We start from the raw sequence: 21,967 nt of genomic DNA, 5'->3' as shown, positions 1-21,967 counted from the left end.
AGGGTGGAGTCCATTTTTAAACACTGGATTAAAATTCTTCTGTATCCTGAGGCTCCAAACTTTCCAAAGGTGCAGCAGTAAAGCCTGAGCAGGCAAAACTACTGCAGACTTGGCTCTGTAACCCTCAACTCCCGAGCCCATCCAGCTATTAAAGCTGAATGCACCGTTGTTCCCTACGAAATACTCGACAACAAAGAACTAAAAAACATAGCCCATTCCCCTTCATGGAGTATTAACTTCCGCTGCAATAACCACCCCCTCGTCCCACACGGTCCAGCTCCGCGTTGTACCACGCACCACTCCAGCCACACAATGCACGCTGCAATAAAACTCAGCCCAGCAAAGAAAGTGAAAGCAGCGTTTGTTCAGCACGGTATTTTGCGCAGCCAACTGTAATGCTCCTGCCTGCCATTTATCGCTTGCTCTGTCAAAGGATTATTAAGAATTAAGCTACGTTTGGCGCTATTTCTTTCTTTCTTTCTTTTTGAGAAGGGCATTTACATGCAAAGTGACGGACATTTGATATTTAACGTCTATTGGTCGACTCTGACCCTGCGTTTACAAGTGACTCATTTGACTGCAAGGATCTCTGATGTGGAAATGCTCAGATACGAATCAATTGCAGTTTTTGTCTCGGGTAAATGTTACTTGGCAATCCAAAAAGAAATGAACAATGCTCGAACCGAGGTTCACATAGAATAGCACTCATATGCTTAAAGAATTCCTTTTACATGCCTGATTTAGTTCTAGGAGGCGGATTTATGAGTCCCCTTCTCCTAATAACTTATCTCAGTGCACAGTGTTTTTAAACACACACAAGCAGCAGTTAACTCTTCTGCTGCCTGAGACAAAAAAGCACAGGAACACACAGACAGACCGAAGTAAATACAAACACAGATTCGGTCCCGATAAGCCATTGATTCTCTGTGGGTGGTGGGGAGAGGGGAAGCATAGGAGGATGAGGAAAGGGAAACATGCAGATACAGTCTGCAAATCCCTGCTCCATAAGGAAGAATCGTGCATAATGAATGACCGTTCCTGCATGAAATCAACTCGCTGCAAAATGTGCAGTTTCCCTCTGACAGCTACAAAGTAAAATGGTATATCTTTACCCGAGCAAAACTGCCATCCCCTTGGAAGGCAGATGCAGCATTTCTATAAACAAAAATGTCTCTAGCCTTACCTTGTGCCAGCGCTTGCAACATGTGGAGCTGTAGCAACAGAAACGCCCACCATCGCCGCCAGAAGAAGAAACAGAAGTTTAACTTCATCATCATTCCGTCTCGCCTGCTATTCCTCCGGGCAATAATTTCACGATCCACCTTCCTTCCAACCATCGCCGCCTCACTGATCCCCATCCGATCCGACTGCCTGCCACTCCTGGCAGCGCTTTGGTCATCGCTCACTCCACACCCCGAGGCCAGGCTCTCTTTGGTGGGCTGGGAACATCGCCAGCTGCCTTTACCCCGGAGTTTTGGGGGAACAGAAAGCCCCACTTCACAGGAACCGAGGACTCTTTGATTCGTGCTCACTTTGCATGCAGCCCGAAAGCAGCACTCCGTGTGCCTCACTGTATTAGAATTACCATCGAAGTCAATGTTTCTCGTGGAAGTATTGATTGCACCAAAACAACCAGTCAGAAATGTGAAACACATGTTTCTCCGCGCTGTCACATCCAATGCCTTCAACAGGGAAGGAGTAAGTTTTACTGGCGTCAGTACTTCAGTAAATCCGGATCCTTCGGCACATTGCTAACAGCAACACGGGAGGATGGATCCATCTCAGCCAGCAGCACACATCCCCACAGCACCTTTCATACCGCAAGGATGACGGCAACTGTTACCCCTGTGATATTCATCATACGGAGGGCATCTTCCGGCATGTGTCCCATTCTCCCATGCGAACCGCGGAGTGGAAGGGTTAAACTCGCGTAAAGGGGTGGGGAAAAAAAAAAGCACCAACGGAAAAGAGAAAGGGGGAAAAAAAAATCCTAATTGAAAGTATCTCGGCTCTTCCTTGTGCGGAGGATTTATTTCAGACAATTTCAAGATTAGCCGTGCAGACAGGTTAGTCTCCAGATATCCCCGCCAAGCTCCGCATAGTTTCTATTAATCCGATTTTCCTTTGGATACAAATCTCTCCCGTCAATAGAATGGGCTGAAGGGTCCTCGAGAGGTAAAAGCGAACGGCTCCGGCACTGATTGCAGCCGGCCGTGCCGTGAACCAGCCGCAGGCCGGCGGCGGCGTCACCTGAACTCACGTTCAGCCCGAGGTAGGGAAAAGCTCAGCCGGTCGTATTTCCCTCCTCCTCCAAGATTGGCGCCGGTTTCCTCCTCGTAGGGCGACCGAGACTATAGAAAAAAAGAGGAAGAATCACCTCTGGCACGTATCGCGTTCCGATTCTGCCCGGCTACGGACGCAGCAGCGGAGCCAACCCGCAGCTGGGCGGCCTCCGGGGCGGGAGGAGCGGCATCTCCCGAAGCAAACAGCAACAAGGTGAATGAAATCCGCCCGGCTGCTCTCGCTGGTTGGTGCGATGCTGGGCTGTGCTGTGCTCGCTCCGCCGGGCTGCTGCTCTCTCTTTGCTCTGCTCTCCCTCGCAGCGGCTGTAAACACGAAAGCAAAGCGCTACCAACGCGACGGCGGTGGGAGCGCACCCGGAGGGGAAAAAAAAGAAGTGCCGAAGGTCTTTGCGTTCAAACAATACATCGGGTATTGTTCCAGTCCCGCCTTCCGTAAAGGGAAAAGTTTCGTGGGAGATCCCCTCCCCCCCACACACACACTACACCGAAACGATACGGGTAGATACGGGCAGCTCTGCCAGGCGGGATGAACGCAAGTTAAAAACAAAGCACCTCAGCGTGAAGTTGAACCAACAAACCCCCACCCCCAACCGGCAGCTCCCGCCTCACAAAGGCGGACTGAACTTTTCTCACCTCCCTCAACCCCAGCCCAGCCGTCCCCTCCCCCCAGCACTCAGTCGCCTGGCGCTCACCCCGCTACCTCCCCCCCCCCCAACTACACCTAAGCGGGGCAGCACAAGGAGCAACTAACAGGGGATATGTACGGAACCATGGGGACGGGGTGTGTTGCAAGACAAGGTCTGCAGCGTGCACACGCTGGATGCTCAGGGGGGGCCGTTAATGCCGCGTCCACGCGCTCGCGGCGCCCCCTAGGAGCGTGTAAAGGCGCTGTGCTGGTTGTTGGCTGCTGGAGGGGCACGACGGGCACGCCCAGCCATTCTATCGTATCCAGTGCAGGAAAAGTCACTGCTTCCCGTGCTTAAGTCGCTGCACTGAAGGCGCTCTACTGGTAATTGAAAGCAGCTGCAGTCAGTGCTCGCGCTTCCTTGCAGCTACATGCATGGAAATAGCCACTTGGTGCTGCTTTGCACCTCGTGCTGTGTGCAGACCACGTGGATATCGCAGATACCAAGACTCAGTGCTAATGATTTGTCCTTCAATACTTCCATTTTGAGACCCAAAGTGAGCCCAACTCAGCGCTGTTTTGAACACAGCACGACCTAAGGAAGCAGGGCTGTGTTTGTAACACCCATCCCAGCAGGGACAAGGAGCTGCTTGTCTGCTTAATGAGTCACAATGGGTGGGACAATGGGGTCCCATTTTATCTTAAGTGGAAACAAAGCACATTTCATTGTGGTTTGGTTTTTGCTTTTAGTTGCTCCTACCAAAGGAGAGCAGGGCTGTTAACTCGCTGTCTGGTAGGAATGTTGGGTTAAGATGGTCAGTTTGATAAGTAAGGAAGTACTCAGCTCTTCCTTGTGTTACAGGGGAGGTGATTCGTGCTGGTTACAGCATTTGTGTCTAAACACACTGGAAGGGTCGTTGTCAAACAGTTCAGTTTTAATGCCGAGATGCCACAGAGGAGAAATGCTAATTTCCATTACCTGGCTTAATTAAAGCGAAAACTGCTTTCTGTTCAGATTTAATACATTTCCTCCTATCAGTTTAAGACTGTTTGGCACATAATTATAGGAATAAGAAATTAGTCTACTTCCACCTTCAGGCCTTGCTTTTTGAACATCATTTAAATGTGCTGGTGCTTTTCAGACTCCACCACCATGTTTGGGGTGAAGTGTTTTCACTTAGTTATTAGCTTATTCTTAACAACACTGCCACAAAGATTAAGTCCCTATAACCTATCTCAGAAGTCATCTGAGCATTACAGCCCCCCCAATTGTCTTGTTTGCAATGACTGTACTTAACAGTGATCGAGCCAGGATAATGTTTGTGTAGTCTCATTATCCGGATTAGCAAAAGGGTTCCACCATTCCTCTGCCTGTTTTGATCAGCTTTTTCCCTTTCCTGCACGTACACATCAAACATACAGCGGGAAGACTAAGAAGATGAGCAGCTCTGCCACTTAAGGAGAAATAAGAGGAGGGTATGAGGTTTTAGGAATGCTTGTTTTCCAGAAATCATGAAGAAATAAAGTGATAGAAGTAATATAAGTAGTTGCATTTAAAGGTGAAGAAAATGTAATAAAAGGATTTCTCCCAATGACTGCTGTACCCAATGAGCACGCTCTTACATGTGGCAAGAGTGCTAAGGGCTGTAGATTTGCATATTTGTAGAGAATGGAAGGAAGTTTTATTTACATAAGTAAACAAAACGCAGTGAGCCAATGAGACGACAGAGAACAGAATAGAAGGTTCCACTCCTCAGGACAGGTTGCTAATGAACAGCAGCTTCCTGGCCAAGAAAATCAGCCATATAGCTACTTCCAGTAGAAAAGCTTGCCAATATTGTACCACCTTAGTTCTTACTCTCATACTGCAAGTGTACACATTTTTCTAGTCTAGCTTATTGACTCTTCCTAGTGTTTGGAATTTACCTACTGTGCTTTAAAACAAGAATTCTCATATGCATTTTTTTTAATGCTTTCTTTGAGAGATGCAGCAGGTTGTTGTAATCTAACACACCTCCTGTTGTCATCTCTGATTTGCATAGTTAGTGACGGTTAAGAGTAAATTAGGGAATGTTAAGTTACACCAAATAGAAAGTTTCTCAATGAGAAAATTACTATGGTTGACTTGTGTTAAAACATCAACATGATCGAAAGGCAATACAGAAATAAAACAGCAAAATGAACTAGTACAAACAGAATGGTGCTATAAAGGAAAGGTACTCACCCATCTCTGAAGATCCAGACTTACAAGGACAAATCCACAAGGGAGGGATCCTCCAACCAGAAAACCTTCCCCAGTAGCAGTCAGCCCTTATGTGAGGTCTAAGAGAGGTACAACCAGGTTCCACCCCCTTTCTATCACACAGCTGAATTGCCTTCACCTGTGCTCCCAGGTCTGGGTGTGTCCTTTCCCCAGGTGATCACTCAGTGGTTCAGGCCATGATTTAACAGTTACCATCCAGCGTGATGGTTTAGTTTTCTAATTTGAGCCAATAACTTGCGTTTACTTTTAAAAAATACATAAGCTACTGATTTTGTGCTAGCATGTGATGCTTTCCACAAGCATGCTTTCTTAGAGGATGCCTTAACCTACCTGAAGAATTTAACTGATTAAAGAAAAAAAGGTTTCATCTGAAAATAAAAGAGTTAAACAGAGTGAGATATTGTAGGGGAACCATAAAGGGAGGGCCTGAACTGATGATGGAGCACCTGGGGATGTCTGGCCCAGGCAGGACAGGTGTGAGGCATTCACCTGTGATTCCATGGGACAGGAAGGGGCCGTCCCTGCACCCACCCAACCCTGCGCTAATTTAAGGGCTGCTCTATGCAAGGCAAATGCTTTCTGGATGAGTGCTGTTCTCTGGGATTGAGTGTTTGTTTGTTGGAGTTACGTATCATATGTTGGGTGAGTTACTTTTTTGTTGTTGTCTGTTTTTCCTTTGACTATTGGTATCCCTAAGGATATTTTGCCTGTTATTGCAAATAACTTGTTAGAGGTAGTATTGTTGCTTTCTTGGACCAACAGATATGAATGATGAATGTGTCTTCATGTTAATAGAGTTGTGTAAATTGGATGTTAATACTTTAATAAGAACTTTATTGTGGGCATTGAGAAACATTTCCTATCTGTAGGTAAGAGGGTTTCCTGCAGAAGTTGTAGGTCCTGTGGGTGTCCTGGAAGCAATTTTGTGATCTGTTCTTACACTTTTCTTTTTCTGTATCTGGAAGTGCAAAACTGGAGGCAAGCAATTGCATTAACTACCACATGGTTGTCCCAGATGATTTTTATATTGCCTTTCCTCTTCTCCCAAGGGAGGCAGTGCTTTAGAAAACAACAAGAGTAGAAGGTAGAGCACTCTCAGATAGGATTGTTTTTCAGCATGCTAAATCAGCCTGAATGCAGAAACTATTGGAGGGGGCTAAAATCTTTGTTAGTAAGGGTATATTCCCAAGGGTCACTAGCCAGCTGCTCTGCTTTTATGGTGTAAATATGCTTCTGCATCAATAATAAAGATTGGAAGAGTAGAGGAGAAATATCACATTACATAGCTGGGAGTCTCAGGGGAGGGATTAAACAATGACTTCACCACACTTCTAGAAGTATCTTCTGCAATGAACACTGTTACAAGAACAAGAACAACTCTCATTAAATTTTACTGAGCTTAAATAACTTAATGTGATGCCGCTTAAAAGGCCCCAAAACAAACAGAATGACAGATTATTGTTTTCCCTATGTGGCTTGCATTTACATAAAGGAAATTAGAAATAGATTTATATACCTTTTAGGTTTGATTTTAAATTCAGAATGTGAGCAACTTCAGAGTTAAACTTGTTCAGTTGCTACTTAATGTTATTGTGCTTAAGTGTCTGAGAACAGGCAAGGTACAGCTCTAAGGCACAGCAGTAGAAGTTGAGCGCAGAATGAAGAGATGGGAAGGCTTATTTTGTGGCTTCTGTGAGTAAGAGTTATTCTGATAGAGCTGTAGCACGACTGTCTTTATATTCAAAAACCATTATGGACAATGTCTGTACAGTCAGGAGAAGGGGCTGGTGTAGCTTCTGAATCATCCTATCTTCTGTGTTATCTCAATGTAACAATAGGCTTTCCTACTTAGCTGTCAGAAGAAATTCACGATGACCTAGCCACGTTGCCCTGCTGTGTTTTATGGAGTAGAGAGTTAGCGAAGTAACATAAAGGATCAAGACAACAGATTCTGCGTTTTTGAAATGTAGACGTTTGAAAACATTTTTATAGCCTCCCAGAGGAAGACTACAGGGGCTGTAATGATTCTACTCCAGACAAGTTGGGCTGGAATGTAGAGAGAGAACTTCTTTTATGAAGTCTGTGTCTTCAAACACCAGTCGGTCTGGCTATCCAGCCATGGGTTGCAGCCATTGCCCTTTCATGATAATGATGATGCCCCAGGTATGAGTGACCTGAGCGCTTTGAGGAATGTGTGAAATTGTCCCTAAATACTGGGGAGGTCTTTAGATAAAGACTAAATCTTCTGGTTGTAGCCAACCTTTATACTTTTGAGTGCCATCCTGGCAACTTCTTAACCTAGTAGTTGGTCAGGAAGATAAAACAAAGTGGAACCTAAAACTGTAATTAAGAAAGAAATCTACTAAATTATGATTTAAGCTGCAGTAATAATACAACAACAGTGCACTAATGCATCAACTTGCATGTAATCGCATTAGGTAGAAGATTTTCCATGATATTAAGAGGTACTGCTTCTTTGGTGTGTTTATTTTAGGTAGAACTTCAAATGTCATATAACGTGCCTTGAAATTATTCTAGACTTTACTCCTTTTTAAAAGTGGTGGCTTTTGTTTAATTAAAACAGAAATAAGAAAAGGGGAGAGAAGACAACTTGAATCTGTGTATATCATGTGAGAGTCAGTATGCTTTCTTTTGGGATGGCTCTATTTCCATATCTTATATGGAGATGCTAATAGTATTACGTCTATGGTTTCACCTGGGGAAGGTGCTAGTTCAGTGGTTAGTGAGCTGATGATTGCCTCCCATATGCTTACTCACAGAGGTACCAAGACTTTAATATTCTTGCAGTGCTGTTGAAGATCATGATTTTATAGAGTGCATGAGTTATTTCCAGCTGTGGTGTGTTTTGTCTTTAGAAAGCAAAGGCAGCTGTGGAATGTTTTGTGATGGGATTGCGTTTTTACTGTGAAGAACAATGTTAAATTATATGTTCTTGATTCACTGTAATTAATTGAGAAAGGCAAGGTAATAGATGTGATGTGTTTGTGGCTATAATCCTGCATTTTTCTAAATTGATCAACATGATTTTAATGGAATAACCTTAAAAGAAAAATCAGATAACAAGAAGGATGATGAAAACAATTACTGTGAGGGCTTGAGCAATTGCAATTGCTAAAAAGGGCTATAATTGAACATTTCAGCCATGTTACTACTGCTATTGCCTACAATTTGCCCATCAAGTAAAGCAGGCAGATCATGAAATGAGGAAGTATTAAAACGTACGTGGAAGGCGTTTATGGTGGTTGCAGCATTGACCACCTTAGTTGTAAATTATTTTCCTTTCCATAGGATATGGAAAGGTATCGATTGGTTGTGCTTTAAATTAAGATTCAAATCTAGAGGAACTTGGCACTGAGGACTTGAGCTGAGAGTTTTATACTATCTGAAACTGTCCTAATGACAATTCTAGCTTTATTAATCTTTCAGTCATGAACACTTTAGTATTTTCCAGGTTTTTTGATGAATGAAAGGTACTGTAACTCTGTTTTGTGAATACTGGGGGAGGAACTAAAGCAAACTGTCATTTCAGGGAGATGAATTAAGGGTATTAGGTGTGAATGAGCCGGTCTGTCAGCTGTTTTTTACAATTACTTGTTTTTGGTATAAAATTCAAGTTTATCCAATACATTTTTCCACACATTTGGTGCACAGCATCCCTGCTGGCAGGTTCTTACCTTCAGCAGGTAACATTTTGCTCGCTACTCTTCTCCTTGGCTGCTTGCTTATATATGTCAACTCGCCTCTTGAGTGACCCTAATTTGGGGGCAGGTAGGGAGTGCTTCAGTGCTTTTCAAGGCTGGCCCAACTGAGTGCTACAATTCTTTTTTTCTTGGAGGCTCTTTAAAGGTGATGAAAAGCAATTACATCCTTGGGTCTGTTCAAGGTAGGGCAAGGACTGGATCAGCAATAGAGAGCTCTCCTTTCCACAGATCTTTTATCATGATTTTGTACAATCAGAAATTGATTTTTCTGGAGATCAAGCCCATGGACATGAGCTTGGCTTTAACTCTTATACTTTTGACTCAGAGTTATCATCAGTGTTCTGCACTCAGAAGAGTGTATCTTATTTACAGAAATTTTATCTTAATTTCCACTGCAATTGAACATGATTTTAAAAAGCTGATCTGAAATATTTTGTCATCCACTTGAATTATTGAATTCTGCCATTTTTAGGAAAGTTGTGAAAATGTTTTATGCTTTTAAATACATCTCATCTGGTCTTTTCACTAGATTCAGGTTAAAAATCTCACTTTTCAAGTAGCACACACAGTATGACGTGCACCCACAACAGGAGAATTCACCCAGGTAGTAAGTTAAAGAGCAGCACAATATTGTGATAGCCTTGACTTCAAACAGTAGTGAAGTAAAGGAGAAATGTTGCCCTATAAAGTGATCTCTAATAAGGAAATTTATGTATTAAAGCAAGTAACTTTGTGGAATTTGGAATGCTTATGCTTGAGACAGATGCCAACATTATTCTTCAAGGAATATTCAGAGCAGACCATGAGACAGATGGACACAGGAAAATCAATAGTTCAGAGAGCTACCTCAGATGAATGTATTTCGCATAGGTCAAGTTTAATGAAACCTAGATCTCATGAATCAACACTTCTGATGTAAATAATTCACAGTAATGGGGGAAAAAAAACACTAAGCCTGTATGGGATGAATGTAAACACGGAAGAAAAAAAAAAACTGAGTTATGATGTGATCTAAGCCTTGCAGTTGTTTTACACACAAGTGTTCCACACTACTAGAATCATCAAAAGATTGGAGTTATTTTCTGATAATTTGGTAAGATATGGAAAATACAATAAAATTTGAGTGCCAGCTCTAATACTGTAAATGGCAGTTTGGTGTTTGATTTGGGTTTTTATTATGTTGTAACAAAAGTTCTATAAACATCCACAATAATTTAGATCTTGTCCCTGAGTTTCTGTCTGTGTCATTGATTTTGGTCCATGATAGCTATAATATGGTGTCCTTTGGGAACTGCTTCACAGTGCTCTTATAGTTACAAGAGGACAATGTAAGTACAAATGACAAGGTGAGATGCCATGCTATATAAAGCACCCAGTAATCAGAGCAGCGCTCTGGTTGTTTCAGTTAACAGGGAAAGGAAGGAAGGCTCATCCAGTCTAGATTGCAACAAAACAGCAGACCTTTGTTTTGATCCAGCATGTCAGTAGAACAGTTGCAAATTCACGTATTTTGGTGTTGTTACCTCTGGATTACATTGTTATGGTGGAAAACACATTAAAATTGATGCAATTTGCTTTCCCGGAGGTGTGGTGGAATCCAAATCCCATGCTATTGAAGATTAGAATGAAGGGTGCTATCGTGTCTTCCTCAGGCTATGTAATCTTTTCATTGTGGATAGCAAAGGATCACATAAAGACCATTCAGAAAGGCAAAAGATGGGCAGATAGAGAAGGATGAAATGTCAGCGTTAAGTTGTAACTTCTGTTCATTTGTTTATAGCTGAACTGTATTAAGTTTATAAGCTATAAAAGCCTGGATATTAATAGCTAGGGCTAAACAAATTGAAGGAAGCTAGTGCATACATTATCATGGACACAACTCTTTCTTTTTTTCTTTTTTTTTCTTTTTGTTTAGGATTAAATAGTGATGGATTTACTTGTTAGTCAAAACTAAAAAGGAAAAAAAAAAACAACCCTAGAAGTTACAAGGAAGAATGCAAACTGCCTCCAGTTTATGATTCTTGGACAATAGCATCATGTCAGGGGTATAACAGAGTTTATTATCAGGTTTGCCCAGAACTTCTGTGTGCTCTGGGTGTGTTTTCACATGTTTTGATCTGCTATTGAAAGTTTCAGAAGAGTGACAAAAAAAAAAAATCCAATATTATGAATGTTTTAAGATTAGATGATGCCTCCGGTAGTCCTGGGCTTGTTATTTGAAGATAATTTCTCTTATATGATAGGCTGATTAAGATGGAAATAGTGAAACAGTTTTCTAACAAGTTACACAGGCTTATAGTAACTTAGTGTTTGTTACTTCAGATGAAACTCATCAAAAGGAATCCTAACAATTACCGGAATGCAGGTGATTACAGGAACTCGGTGGGGAGGCAATATGTGCAGGGGAGAAATGTTACATCTCCAAGCACTGCTTAAACCATCACGGGTGTAGAATTTTTCAACTGCAAACCATTTAAAATTATTCAATTTTTAGTCACTTTAATATTAATTTCTCAACACACATAGATCTGTAGCAGACAAGGAGTGAACAAGAACCTTTGTTTTAATCGTGCTCCCATTCTGTCTGGGTACACTTTGCATCGATTCCCTGATAAACATTTAGGTGGAGAGAAACTCTTAACAAGAAAAATGGAAGAGCAGCTTTCCTTCTGGCACATTACAGTATATTGTATTATGATGCAGCTAAGTATAGCTAATTTATTTGAAGCAAAAGGGTTATTAAGATGAAGATTAATGTACAAATAACTCTTACTCTTGGAAGCTTATTGTGAGGCATAAACTCACGAAATCTGTTGCATGGAAAGCTTTATAACTGTGCCCAATGCAGCTGAGATCTTTATGCTGGCGTAGTAATCCTCAGGGTACTCTTCCAGAAGCTCTTGCTGAAGAAGAGGTCCAGAGTTTGTTTTATGACTGGAAATGTGTAAGCGTGTATAGCAGAAGCGGCAGCATTGTATCAAGCATTCAGGGCTGTTTATGATTGCAAAAGTAGTTAGCACCCTGAGTTTGTGCTGATAGGAACAGAATAGAGAAGGCACAAATCAACACATAGAAATTGTTTCGTGTTTTTGTTAACTGTATTGTATAACTGGCCTTGTTTGCTTTGCCTTTCTTTGTAGAATTCTGTTTAGGGGGAAAAAAAAGCCTATATTGTGATTATTAGTGGATCTAGAATCTTATTCTGAATGAGCCCCTGCAATTGTCTGACTCATATGTATCTTATGTCTACTGCAGTTATTAGCAAAAAATATAACCATTTTCTTTTAGTAATAGAGGGAGTTGTAAACTTTTGTCAGCAGTTTCAAGGTCAAACATAGGTGGTTTTTTCCCCCCTGTGAAAATAACAGATAACTTGACAGGGTAATGTAATACTAATACAGTGTGATAGAGCATCCCAAGCAGCACATTCTGAAAGACTGTAAATGTCTCATACATTTAGGGAAATTGTACCTCGGGGAACATATTAGGAGGAATTCATCAATGGATCAAAATTGTCTTGAAGTCTCACTTATTGGAGACCAGCACAATTTTGAATTATTACTTTCTTAAGAAAGGCCTCAAGACAAATTGTATTTCTTAGATTAACTTTAGAAGAATGGGTCAATAATTTCTATTGAGAGTTTTGAGAGAGGGTTTTTTTTAACAGTAGCATGAGCAATTTCAATAATTTGAACCTGGTAATTAAGTTTTTTTCCCCAAATGATTTTCAAATTGCTTAATGTGCTGTTTATAGTCTGTCATTCTTTACCGATGAAATTGGACGTCTTTGTGATGTGTCTTAAGTGTGCCTCTAATGACAAAGAGCTTTAATTATAAAATGTTATTGCAAGTTTTGCATTAATTAGACATAAAATTAACAAAGTGTAAAAGCTTGTACACATGTTGGTGCACATACAGAATATCAGCAAGTTTTCATCCAGTGATGTGTCACAATGTGTTTAAACATTTGGAATCATACTGCTCCAAGAGTAATAGCAATTAATGAGAATTCTGCTTTTCTGTGTGTTCTGAGCATTTCCTTCTACAGCTTGTCCCTGTGGAATCTGCTACTCTACATTTACAACGTGACTAAAGTAGAAGAAACTGTTCCCTATTTATTTCACGTGTGATCAAATTTAAATTAACTTATGTATTCTCTCAAGAAATTTATAGGGATTTTCACTGTACTAGAAAAGCAGTTTGAATCACCAGGTGCTTACCTTATTTTAATAGTGCAGAGCATTTTCACACTGAAAGTGGTGTGATGAAATGTGTGTGCTTCAGTCATGTAGTTGAAGAGGAGAGATAAGACAAATGTGCATAAACATGGAGTAGGATTTAGATTCCTATATTTGCTGGTATCCATGCTGTAGATTTCATATACTACTAGTAGTCCATACTTAGCATGCTTTAGTTCATGTTACAGAGTCTTAGCTCACAAGTTGGATTCACATCTGATAAATCTCAAAAGAAATGAGACTGAAGGTGCATGTTTTCCTTTGATACTTTCAGATGGCCAGTATCAATCTGAGTTGAGGTTACCTCCTCAACTGGATGGCTGTTGAAAATTCAGTTTAGAAGCGCTGCATTTTCTTCTTAATATTTGTATAAATAGTCAAAGTGCTTAGTATGTAGGCATGGATTTTACTGGCTTGTGCAAATCAAAGCTTGAGTTGAGTGCTGCAATGAATATGACAGTTTTGTGAATGTAGGCTTTAGATCTTGTGTTTAATAAGTACCATCCTAATAGCTATCCACCAAGTAGCAATTTGTTATTCTTCAGCTATGCTATTTCTTCAGTACAAATATCTCAGTTAAATGCTTGATATGTATTGAGACTCATCTCTGTTAATGCTATTATGCTCATACAGTTTGAAATCATGATAGGCTATAATGTGCTACTGAGACAGGAAACCTTTATACTGTAGATCTGATAAATGTGATTAATAATCCACTATTCCTGAAGTAACTTTTATTTACAAAGAACAAAACATTATCTACTGATGACATTAAGGAATTATTTTAATCAAATTCTATAGTCTTTTACGATGGCTGCCTGCATTTGATTTATATAGAGCACATGTTTGCAAACCAGGTATTGCTGCAGAATAAGGCATGCTTATATTTCTGAAGGCCTGTGTTCCACACAGGAGTTAGAAATAGGCTTAAAGTTAAGTATGTTTAACAACTTTGAACTTTTGCATTTCTTATTCTCTTCATTCAAATTAATATCTCAAATAGAAATTCCAAGGCTCTGTTTCTTGCAGTCTTATTGATGTAGTGAGTGACTTCTTAGACCCTCACTTTAATATCATGTTGATGCATACTATGTAACCACAAAACAAGAAAAAACAAATGTAAGTTATTTAGCAAGGTGTGTTCAAACCTAGAATGATGTGTTTTGACAGTACCACACAAGAGGAAATAAGTTTTTAAGTTAACATTTATTATCAGATATAAACTGTGGTTTGCGGTCTGTTGAAAGGACTAATATGGTCTCTGTACCAAGTACCTACTGATTTTTATTGTTAGGAAAAGGGGTTGATCAAGATGAATTTAGAGAAAAGAAGCTTTTTTTTTTTTTTTTTTTTTTTTTTTTTACTGATACCTGCGATTGTTCTGATTTAGTAGCACCCATTGAAATGACTGATAGGTTGGTACCAGTACTACCACTGAACCAACAGGATGTGGTGAGTCATTCTTCTGGGAAAGACAAATGCTTTGGGAAGCTGAGATTGCATTTACTGTGTATATTTTCCCACTTGTAAAGGTAACAGAACTAAAGGATGTAGTGTTAGGAAAGTCTTGCATATCCTTTAGAGTTCAGGTCTTTACTCTATCAAGTGACTAGGGAAACAACAAACAGCTATATGGTTATCACTTCAAAGTTATAGCAACCAAGGTATATAGTTTATTTCCAAGTAAATCATATCAGATAATGCAGAACAAGAACAGAATTCATCATATTAAGAGATTGAGGGTCTTCTTCCTTTAATATCATTTAACAACTTTTTCTGTTCTCCAAAAACTGAAGCAGACCTGCATGAAGTAAACCTGAAGCTCTTTTCTGAAGTCTGTTTGAACAGAGTGGTTGAGTCCAACAAATTGGTAGGACTCATACTTCCTCTAGTATATGTTGACAGTACACCTTGTTTATTCTGCCTTGAATTTGTTAAGACGTAGACAGGAAAGGAATGTAAAGGTTGCAGAATGTTGTTTTGTTTATCCTGCTGGTGATGAAAATAACCCTCTAAATATTTTATGTCAACCTGTTATTTCAGAGATAAAAAGTGCCTGAGCTGCCTGTAAAATTAACAGTCAAAATTAAACAGCCTGCTTTGCAAGTAACTGTAATCTTTGTTTCTTAACAGATATTCTAAGAGAGTATCTTTACACCTGACAGCACTGATTGCACTGGGGTCTTGCCCCAGGGCAGCTCTTTAGATGCATCACACACAGAGAATATCAACGCTTGCTGGAATACAAAGTCTGTTAATCATGCTGTCCGTATTTACTGTCTCAAGTGTACAATTCAACAGTTTGTAAAATTGAATAGTATATGCTCCAATTCTCTCCTGGAATGTTGTGATGTTTGAAAACTATTGTTTTTGTGCAGAAGGAGATGAATCTTTATTCTGCAAAAAAGCCTTGCCTAGAGCATTCAGGTTTTTTCTGTACCCTTATGTTTAATGTTTCCACATACAAATTACTGTTAGGCAAAACTTTGCAGCTGGCTTACAGTTATCCTTTCTAAACAGACTTTGTGCTAATAAAGTGATTTCTGTCCCCACTAAGCCAGGAAAGACGTAAGCTTCAGAAAGATATTAGCATTCTTTAAAATGCACACGAACAGAGGCATGCATACATGACAGGGTTGTAATTGTAATTCTTGTTTTTGGAATAACTTACCTAGAATACTTCATTAGTGTATCTGAACATGAATTGGTTGATGAGGAAAGAAAGCAGGCTCAGAGGAATTATTAGTCTGCCAGCAATGCTATGTGGTGAAACTTAGAGTTTCAAAGGAAGAGGAAAATATTCTATCTCTAGTGTTTTGGGCACTACTTCAGTGTACACAGTAAGGAGATGGAGTGTTCTCACCTTGATGTGGGGGGTGAGGGGACCTTTGCAGTATGATGTTAGTGGCAATATATTCAAAGCAGTAGTTCAGACAGTGCCAGTGTGTAGCATGCTCCTGTTGTCCAAATTATTTCTACTTCAGGATGTGCCTACAGCAGGAAAGAGTGAGGAGCAGAACCTCCTGTTACAGCATGGCCCAGGGGAAGACTTGGGCTCTAGCACTAATGTAGCAGAGAACCTGCTATTTTTGCCAGCACGATTACACTCCACAGGATTGTTTTAGCTTGGATTGGCACTAGCTCAGGAATTTACATATGGTTCTCAGCTGTATCCTGCAACATTCAGTCACTGCTGAAGAAATACAATTGAGCTGTTTGAAAGTCTTAGCAATACATCTCCAGGTTTGGATGCATTTATGTATCTTGATTCCTTTTGGCTTGATCTGTATTGCTATTAATGTTGAAATTTAAAATACTGGACAATATATTTGACATAACTTTCTAAGGTTTTGGAGCTTTACCTGCAGTTTAGCAATAAGCACATTAAGTCTGTGTTAATGTGGTATGGGGGACTGAACCACACTGACATTGGCAGCTATGGTCAGTCTCCAGCTAACTATATGAAACCATTTGCAAGAGATTTACAGCGACTATATTTGCTATTCTTCCAGAAGAAGGATGTGCCAGTGTCTCAGTTCCATATTCTAGTGCATGAGGCTCAGTGTTGCTCAGTTCAATAAGCTTCCTCTCAATTTATATCGTAATTGTTCAGAACCCCTTTGTTTTTCTTGCAAGTCTTTGAGTTTAACTGAAAAATAATGAACTCTCAGCCTAGAGAGGGCAATACAAGGAAAACGTAGATCCATTTTTAAGGTTTTCTAACTGAAGCCTGTATGAGAAGTTGATTGAAACTTCTAGTTGAAGGAACAGTGGTGGTGCACCTGTCTCTTCTAGATGACATTGGAATAATTAATTTTATGAAAATGACTTCTATTGGAGGTTAATTTATTTTGGCTGACAGTCACATACATTAGCAGACGTGTCTAATGCTGCAGTCAGTCTGAACTTTATTTAGAATGGTTTATTTATATCTTTGGGTGATTTCCTTGCAAAGAGATGGAAGATGTGGGATCACAAAGATTGAAGATATTTATTTTCCCTAGTTAAAAACTAAAAGAGCAGACAAAACAAAAAAAAGAACTTTGAGTACTTGAATGTTTTGACTTTCAGATGTGAAATTATTTCATTTCCTTCACCAAATAATTAAAGCGGTTCTTTCACATGAGACACTGGAGTTCTTTGTACTGTATGCAGACATGTGACTGACTCTTCTTGCTTTTACTGGTGGATGGATACAGTGGCTGGGAGACATGTTGTGAAGGGTCAGTGTATAAAATAGTGCTAGATGTACCTCAGGTAACTCTACTCATCAGTTCTGGCTGTAATTTGGTGTTTATGACCATCTCATTTGGAAATAGGTCATTGGCACAATAATGTCCAAGCACAATAATATGAAATGTGTGTTTTTAATTGCTCAGATATGACAGAATGAAATGGTTCCATACTTCATAGAAATCTTCTCAAATTTGGTTCTCTTCCTAGTATTTGAGTATGAGTAATACAGCTCTAGAAGATAACTACATGGCCTTTTTTGACTTCTGAGTTCATGAAATGAGTATAGTAGTTTCTAAATGTGCATGAGAAAACAATAGTTTTCCAAGAGATAGTTACTTCATTTGCTTTTCTGTGCATCTGTGTCTGGGTGGAGAGAGGCTACTGTAATCTTAAAGGTTTAGTTTTAATCTAGGTTATACTTCAGTTTTTACTCACCCTAGATAACAAATGAAACCAAAGCATTGCATTCTTTACATTTGGGGCAATGTTTGATAGTCAGTCTCAATGTAGAGAGAGGATATGTTTATATAGATGCTACTATAAACACCAAGCCGGATTATGTTACCTGTTTTGACCATAATATCCACTCTTCTCATGTACTAAATTTCTCCTGACAGTGTGATGTCCTTCCCAGAGTAGGAAGTCTAAGGTTATCTGATTAGATTTGGGAGTCTTGTAGAATGGAAAACAACGATTCATCCTACTCTGGCATAGAAATGATATATGCTATATCACTTAATTTCAGAATAATTTTCTGTGGCTTGGATCCAAGTCTTGGATAGAGTTTATTAATTTTAGTGACATCTACCTGTTAATGTGTCAGTGGTACGGAGTTAAATCATATTTTTTTTATGTAATCTGGATTGAATAGCGTCTCCCTTGTTCATTCCGCAGAAAGACATTCTAGGGCAAGAAGGTAAAATCAGAAATGGAGAAGTGAGAGATCATTATTAAAAGTTGTTGCAGCCATCAAAAAGTTAAATAATTTTCTCCATGTGTTTAGAGAGTAACAGATTTTAGTACTATCAGAAACTGGGAGATCAGAAGTTCAGAAAAGCTTCTTGAACTTAAAGCAAACTAACTGTAGGTCGTTCCAGTAAGAACCTCAGAATTTATACTGAGGCCAACTCACCTCTATTGCCTTGAAGAAACATAGAGAAATGCCTGCTCAATTATTTTGTAGCTGTATTACTAAGCATATATTGAAGTTGTATTTGCCAGAACTTCAGTCTGTGACCTCTGTTCTTACAAACCACAGACAAATCCATCAGGAGGCTGGCTGACAGCCAGTCCATATGAAAACAGCTGGTGTTCAATTAGAATATAAGTGGTCGTTTTGACTTGTTTCTGCACTGGCCTAGAATGAAGTTGAAAAAATATTAGTTCACACATATCCAGTAATTTGGCTGTGTAACAAAGAAATTATCGTATTGGATGTAGAGTTGAAAGACTTTCCCCGTATGTGAGTGGCCTGTTGTACATGTGGCATTTTGTCACTAGTATGTGCTAGAAGTATGGCTTCCATCTTATGGTTCTGTTTTGAAATGAGATGTGATCAATTAACTCTCTCCCATATTTCTATCAACCATGTATGAATAAGCATTTGTACAAGCTGGGCCCATCAAACTCAGGGCATTCTATGAACTCAGTGAAATCCTTCTATTAGCATTTCACTGTTCTTTTTTCCACTGTGTGGCAGGCAGTGAGAGGGTAATCTAAGGTATTGATAAGATTTATCTTAATTTGGGTGCATGTTTACTCTAACTGTATAAAATACCTGAGATATTTAAATTCAGATTGCATAACCTGACTCTAAGTCTTAAGAACTCATATGTCACCCTGGAACTGAAAAAAATTAAGCAAGGATATGTATTTCCAGTTATGATTCAGTAGGTCAAATGATGGGTCAGCTGTTCAGTCTTATCTGAGATAGCCAAGATGAATGGAACTGAGTGTGAAGTTTGACTAATGCTTTCCCCTTCAGAGATGCTTTATCTAGTGGTTCCCATTCTCCAGCCACAACACTCACCACATAGAGTTAACCAGTTCTTTATATTTATGCTGCAGTTTCTCAGCTGTGGTCTCTCTGCGAGTTATAGTGTTCATTCATCATGCATTCTCCTTGGTTAGTAATCTGAAGTAAAAATCAGTTTCATATTCAAGGAAACTTTCTTTCAAAGCACTAGTGATCACAATTCTCAGTATGCTTCTGTTTCTGTAGACTTTGCAGATTGTATCTTAGGTGTCTGGAGTCACAGAGGGGATAGAGGGAGGCAGACAGCGTCTGCTCTTGGTGAAGTGCTGTGTTGGAACTGACCTGGAATAAACATTCATGGAAAGCAATAGGGTGTCAGTGCAACTCCTAAATAAACAAAAGAGTGTAACTATTGAAATGTGCCAAGTGCGAGCTTTTATCTCCTCTAACTGTTAAAAGACTAAGTAGTGTTGCTGACATAGCAAGAACTTACAAACCCTCGCTGTAGAGGCTGCTCATTAGCATGGTTGTTATGGCAGTTGCATGGCAAACATAACGTTTAGCAGAAATCACAAAGTTTAAAGGAACTGTAAAGTGTATCACTCTTTCTGAAAGATACTTTAAGTCCTTGTCCTCCATAACAGTCTGTGGTGTCAGTTGGCAATGTCATGATGCTTTTCTAAGTAGGGTGCAATTATACACTCAGTGCAGCTTATTATACTTGCTGAAATTTGAATTTTTGAGGACTTCTTATGGAGGAAAATCCATAAGTGGACACATTTTCTTTTGTTTTTCTTCTTTTGCCCCTTAGTATTTGTCTTCACATCTCAGTTTTTCTTCTTTTCGTTGTTGACCTAATTCCGTCCCACTGGTTTTCTTTAAGCTTTCCCTGAGTTTCATAAGTATGGTTTTCCAACAGAAATTTTGTCAGATATCAGAATATATCCCATGCAAAAACTGCTGGGTTTTTCAAGGGTGGAGGGATAGCAGCATATATTACAAGAATTTCTCTTAGTTAAAAATACAAGATGCTCAAAAAGCAGTAAGAGAAGGGGGATATCTGAATTAAGAGATAGTTCGTCTGGTTTCTGTTATGTCTTAGGCTTTAAGCATAAGGTAACTCTACTTGCTTTTCCTTCCTCTGGAAAACCGGTGTCTTCCTTGTGAACTGCATCAGTCCATCTGGCCAGAAGGAATATATTCCATTTGGGTTAATTCTACTTTAAGGTAATACTACCTTACTGTCTCTTCCATTTAGAATAATACCATTCTTGTGTTTCAGAAGAAGGTGCAGTACTGACGATGTAAAAGCCTGCATGATTTACAAGTGGCTGCAGAGCCCTGTGATTAAATTACAGGCTTACTATTTAGCCATAAAACTATATATTGTTATTGGCTGTGTGCATTAAGAGTTTCCATATTTAGCTTCCAAGGACTATAATTTATAACTTATTTTGTAGGTGGAGAAAGTTTGTAGTTTGAGAAACTGTGCATTTAAGATCATGTTTGTGAAGGTGTAGTGGAAGAGGGGGAAGAAAAGGCATCAAGGGCATTTTTAGATAATGGAAAAATCCATGGAGTATATGTACATAAGGTAGAAAGCTCCTTTTCCCTTATGTTTGTGCAATGCATTGTTGTCAGTGTAATTATGGCATTGTTGTTGCATTATGCACTTTTGTGGAGTAGTCCATCTGTAGTAAGGCAGTTTCATGCTTGAAAAGATGCTAAAAGCTTCCTGTAAAATTTTCACTCAGCTTTATTAAAATATACATGTATGTCAGGAAAATATATGGCACACTAAAGAGCACTTAATGACTGGCATTATTTTGGGGGGGATATTAATATGATTATTACATTTTAGGTCACTAATTATGTGAAAGTGAATGGAAACATATTACATACAATTGCCATTAAAAAAAACCCAAAACAGTTATTACTTGATCTCAGAGTTTTCACAATGCCAAGTCTCTTCTAGTCCTTTTTAAGCAGTTTAGAACTGATGTAACAGATCAAACTGAGTGTTCAGTGAAGTCTGTGTCCTCTCTGACACTTGGAAGTTATGATACTTATTGGTGGTAAACACAAAACCCACAGGGTAGCAGCTGTGAAGTTGGCCTGATGTCTGAAGTATGTGATCTTATGTTCCTTATAATTTTATTCTAGCTGATGTAATTATGGATGTTTCTATGTGGATGTCTGCTCCTTTATATGAATATCACTTAATTATTATATTTTTTGGCCTCTGATTTCTTGTAACAACGAGTTTGTGTAGCAATTGATTCGTTTTAACAATTCCAGAATTTAAAAGTAAGACAAGGGATTCAGTGATGCACTGTAAGGACAAAGGTTACAGTGTCACTTCCAATGGTAAATAATCCATGAGGGTCAATTAGTGAACATCTGTTCTTGGGAAATACAAAGCATCATGGAAGTATCTTAATACTGTGACTTGTTATGAATTTTATCCTTAAGATCAGTAGATTCTGCCTCAGTTCTCGTATTTGTATCATACAGATTTCCATGATGTCACAAATTTTAGCTTAATTTCAGGACAGACGCAGTGTTTGCTGTAACCTCCATGAGACAAACAACTGACAAGAAGTAA

The 21,967-nt window shown here is 39.5% G+C and overlaps 1 protein-coding gene and 1 long non-coding RNA gene across 3 annotated transcripts in view; one reads left to right on the top strand and one right to left on the bottom strand.

The window, feature by feature from the left end:
• SDK1 (sidekick cell adhesion molecule 1) overlaps positions 1 to 5,232 on the bottom strand; it is a 360,897-nt gene extending 355,665 nt beyond the window's left edge. The window contains exons 1-2 of one of the 2 annotated variants that reach the window (XM_015876860.2): positions 5,153 to 5,232; positions 1,184 to 2,351 (exon numbers count right to left, since the gene is read on the bottom strand). In XM_015876860.2, the coding sequence (XP_015732346.1) occupies positions 1,184 to 1,655 (472 nt within the window). In that variant the 5' untranslated portion in view covers positions 1,656 to 2,351; positions 5,153 to 5,232. Of the gene's footprint in view, positions 1 to 1,183; positions 2,903 to 5,152 lie in introns of those variants that run through there. The other variant, XM_015876861.2, reaches the window with a different exon arrangement.
• Positions 5,233 to 5,778: 546 nt separating this feature from the next.
• Positions 5,779 to 21,967, top strand: part of LOC116654092 — a 30,966-nt gene continuing 14,777 nt past the window's right edge. Inside the window, exon 1 of the long non-coding RNA XR_004308986.1 lies at positions 5,779 to 5,833. This is a non-coding gene — a long non-coding RNA (uncharacterized LOC116654092). The remainder of the gene's footprint in view (positions 5,834 to 21,967) is intronic.

This window comes from Coturnix japonica, chromosome 14 (assembly GCF_001577835.2).
Source record: "Coturnix japonica isolate 7356 chromosome 14, Coturnix japonica 2.1, whole genome shotgun sequence".
Classification (NCBI taxonomy): domain Eukaryota; kingdom Metazoa; phylum Chordata; class Aves; order Galliformes; family Phasianidae; genus Coturnix; species Coturnix japonica.
The sequence above is the reverse complement of the archived record's forward strand: the minus strand, read 5'-3'. Positions and strand labels throughout refer to the sequence as shown.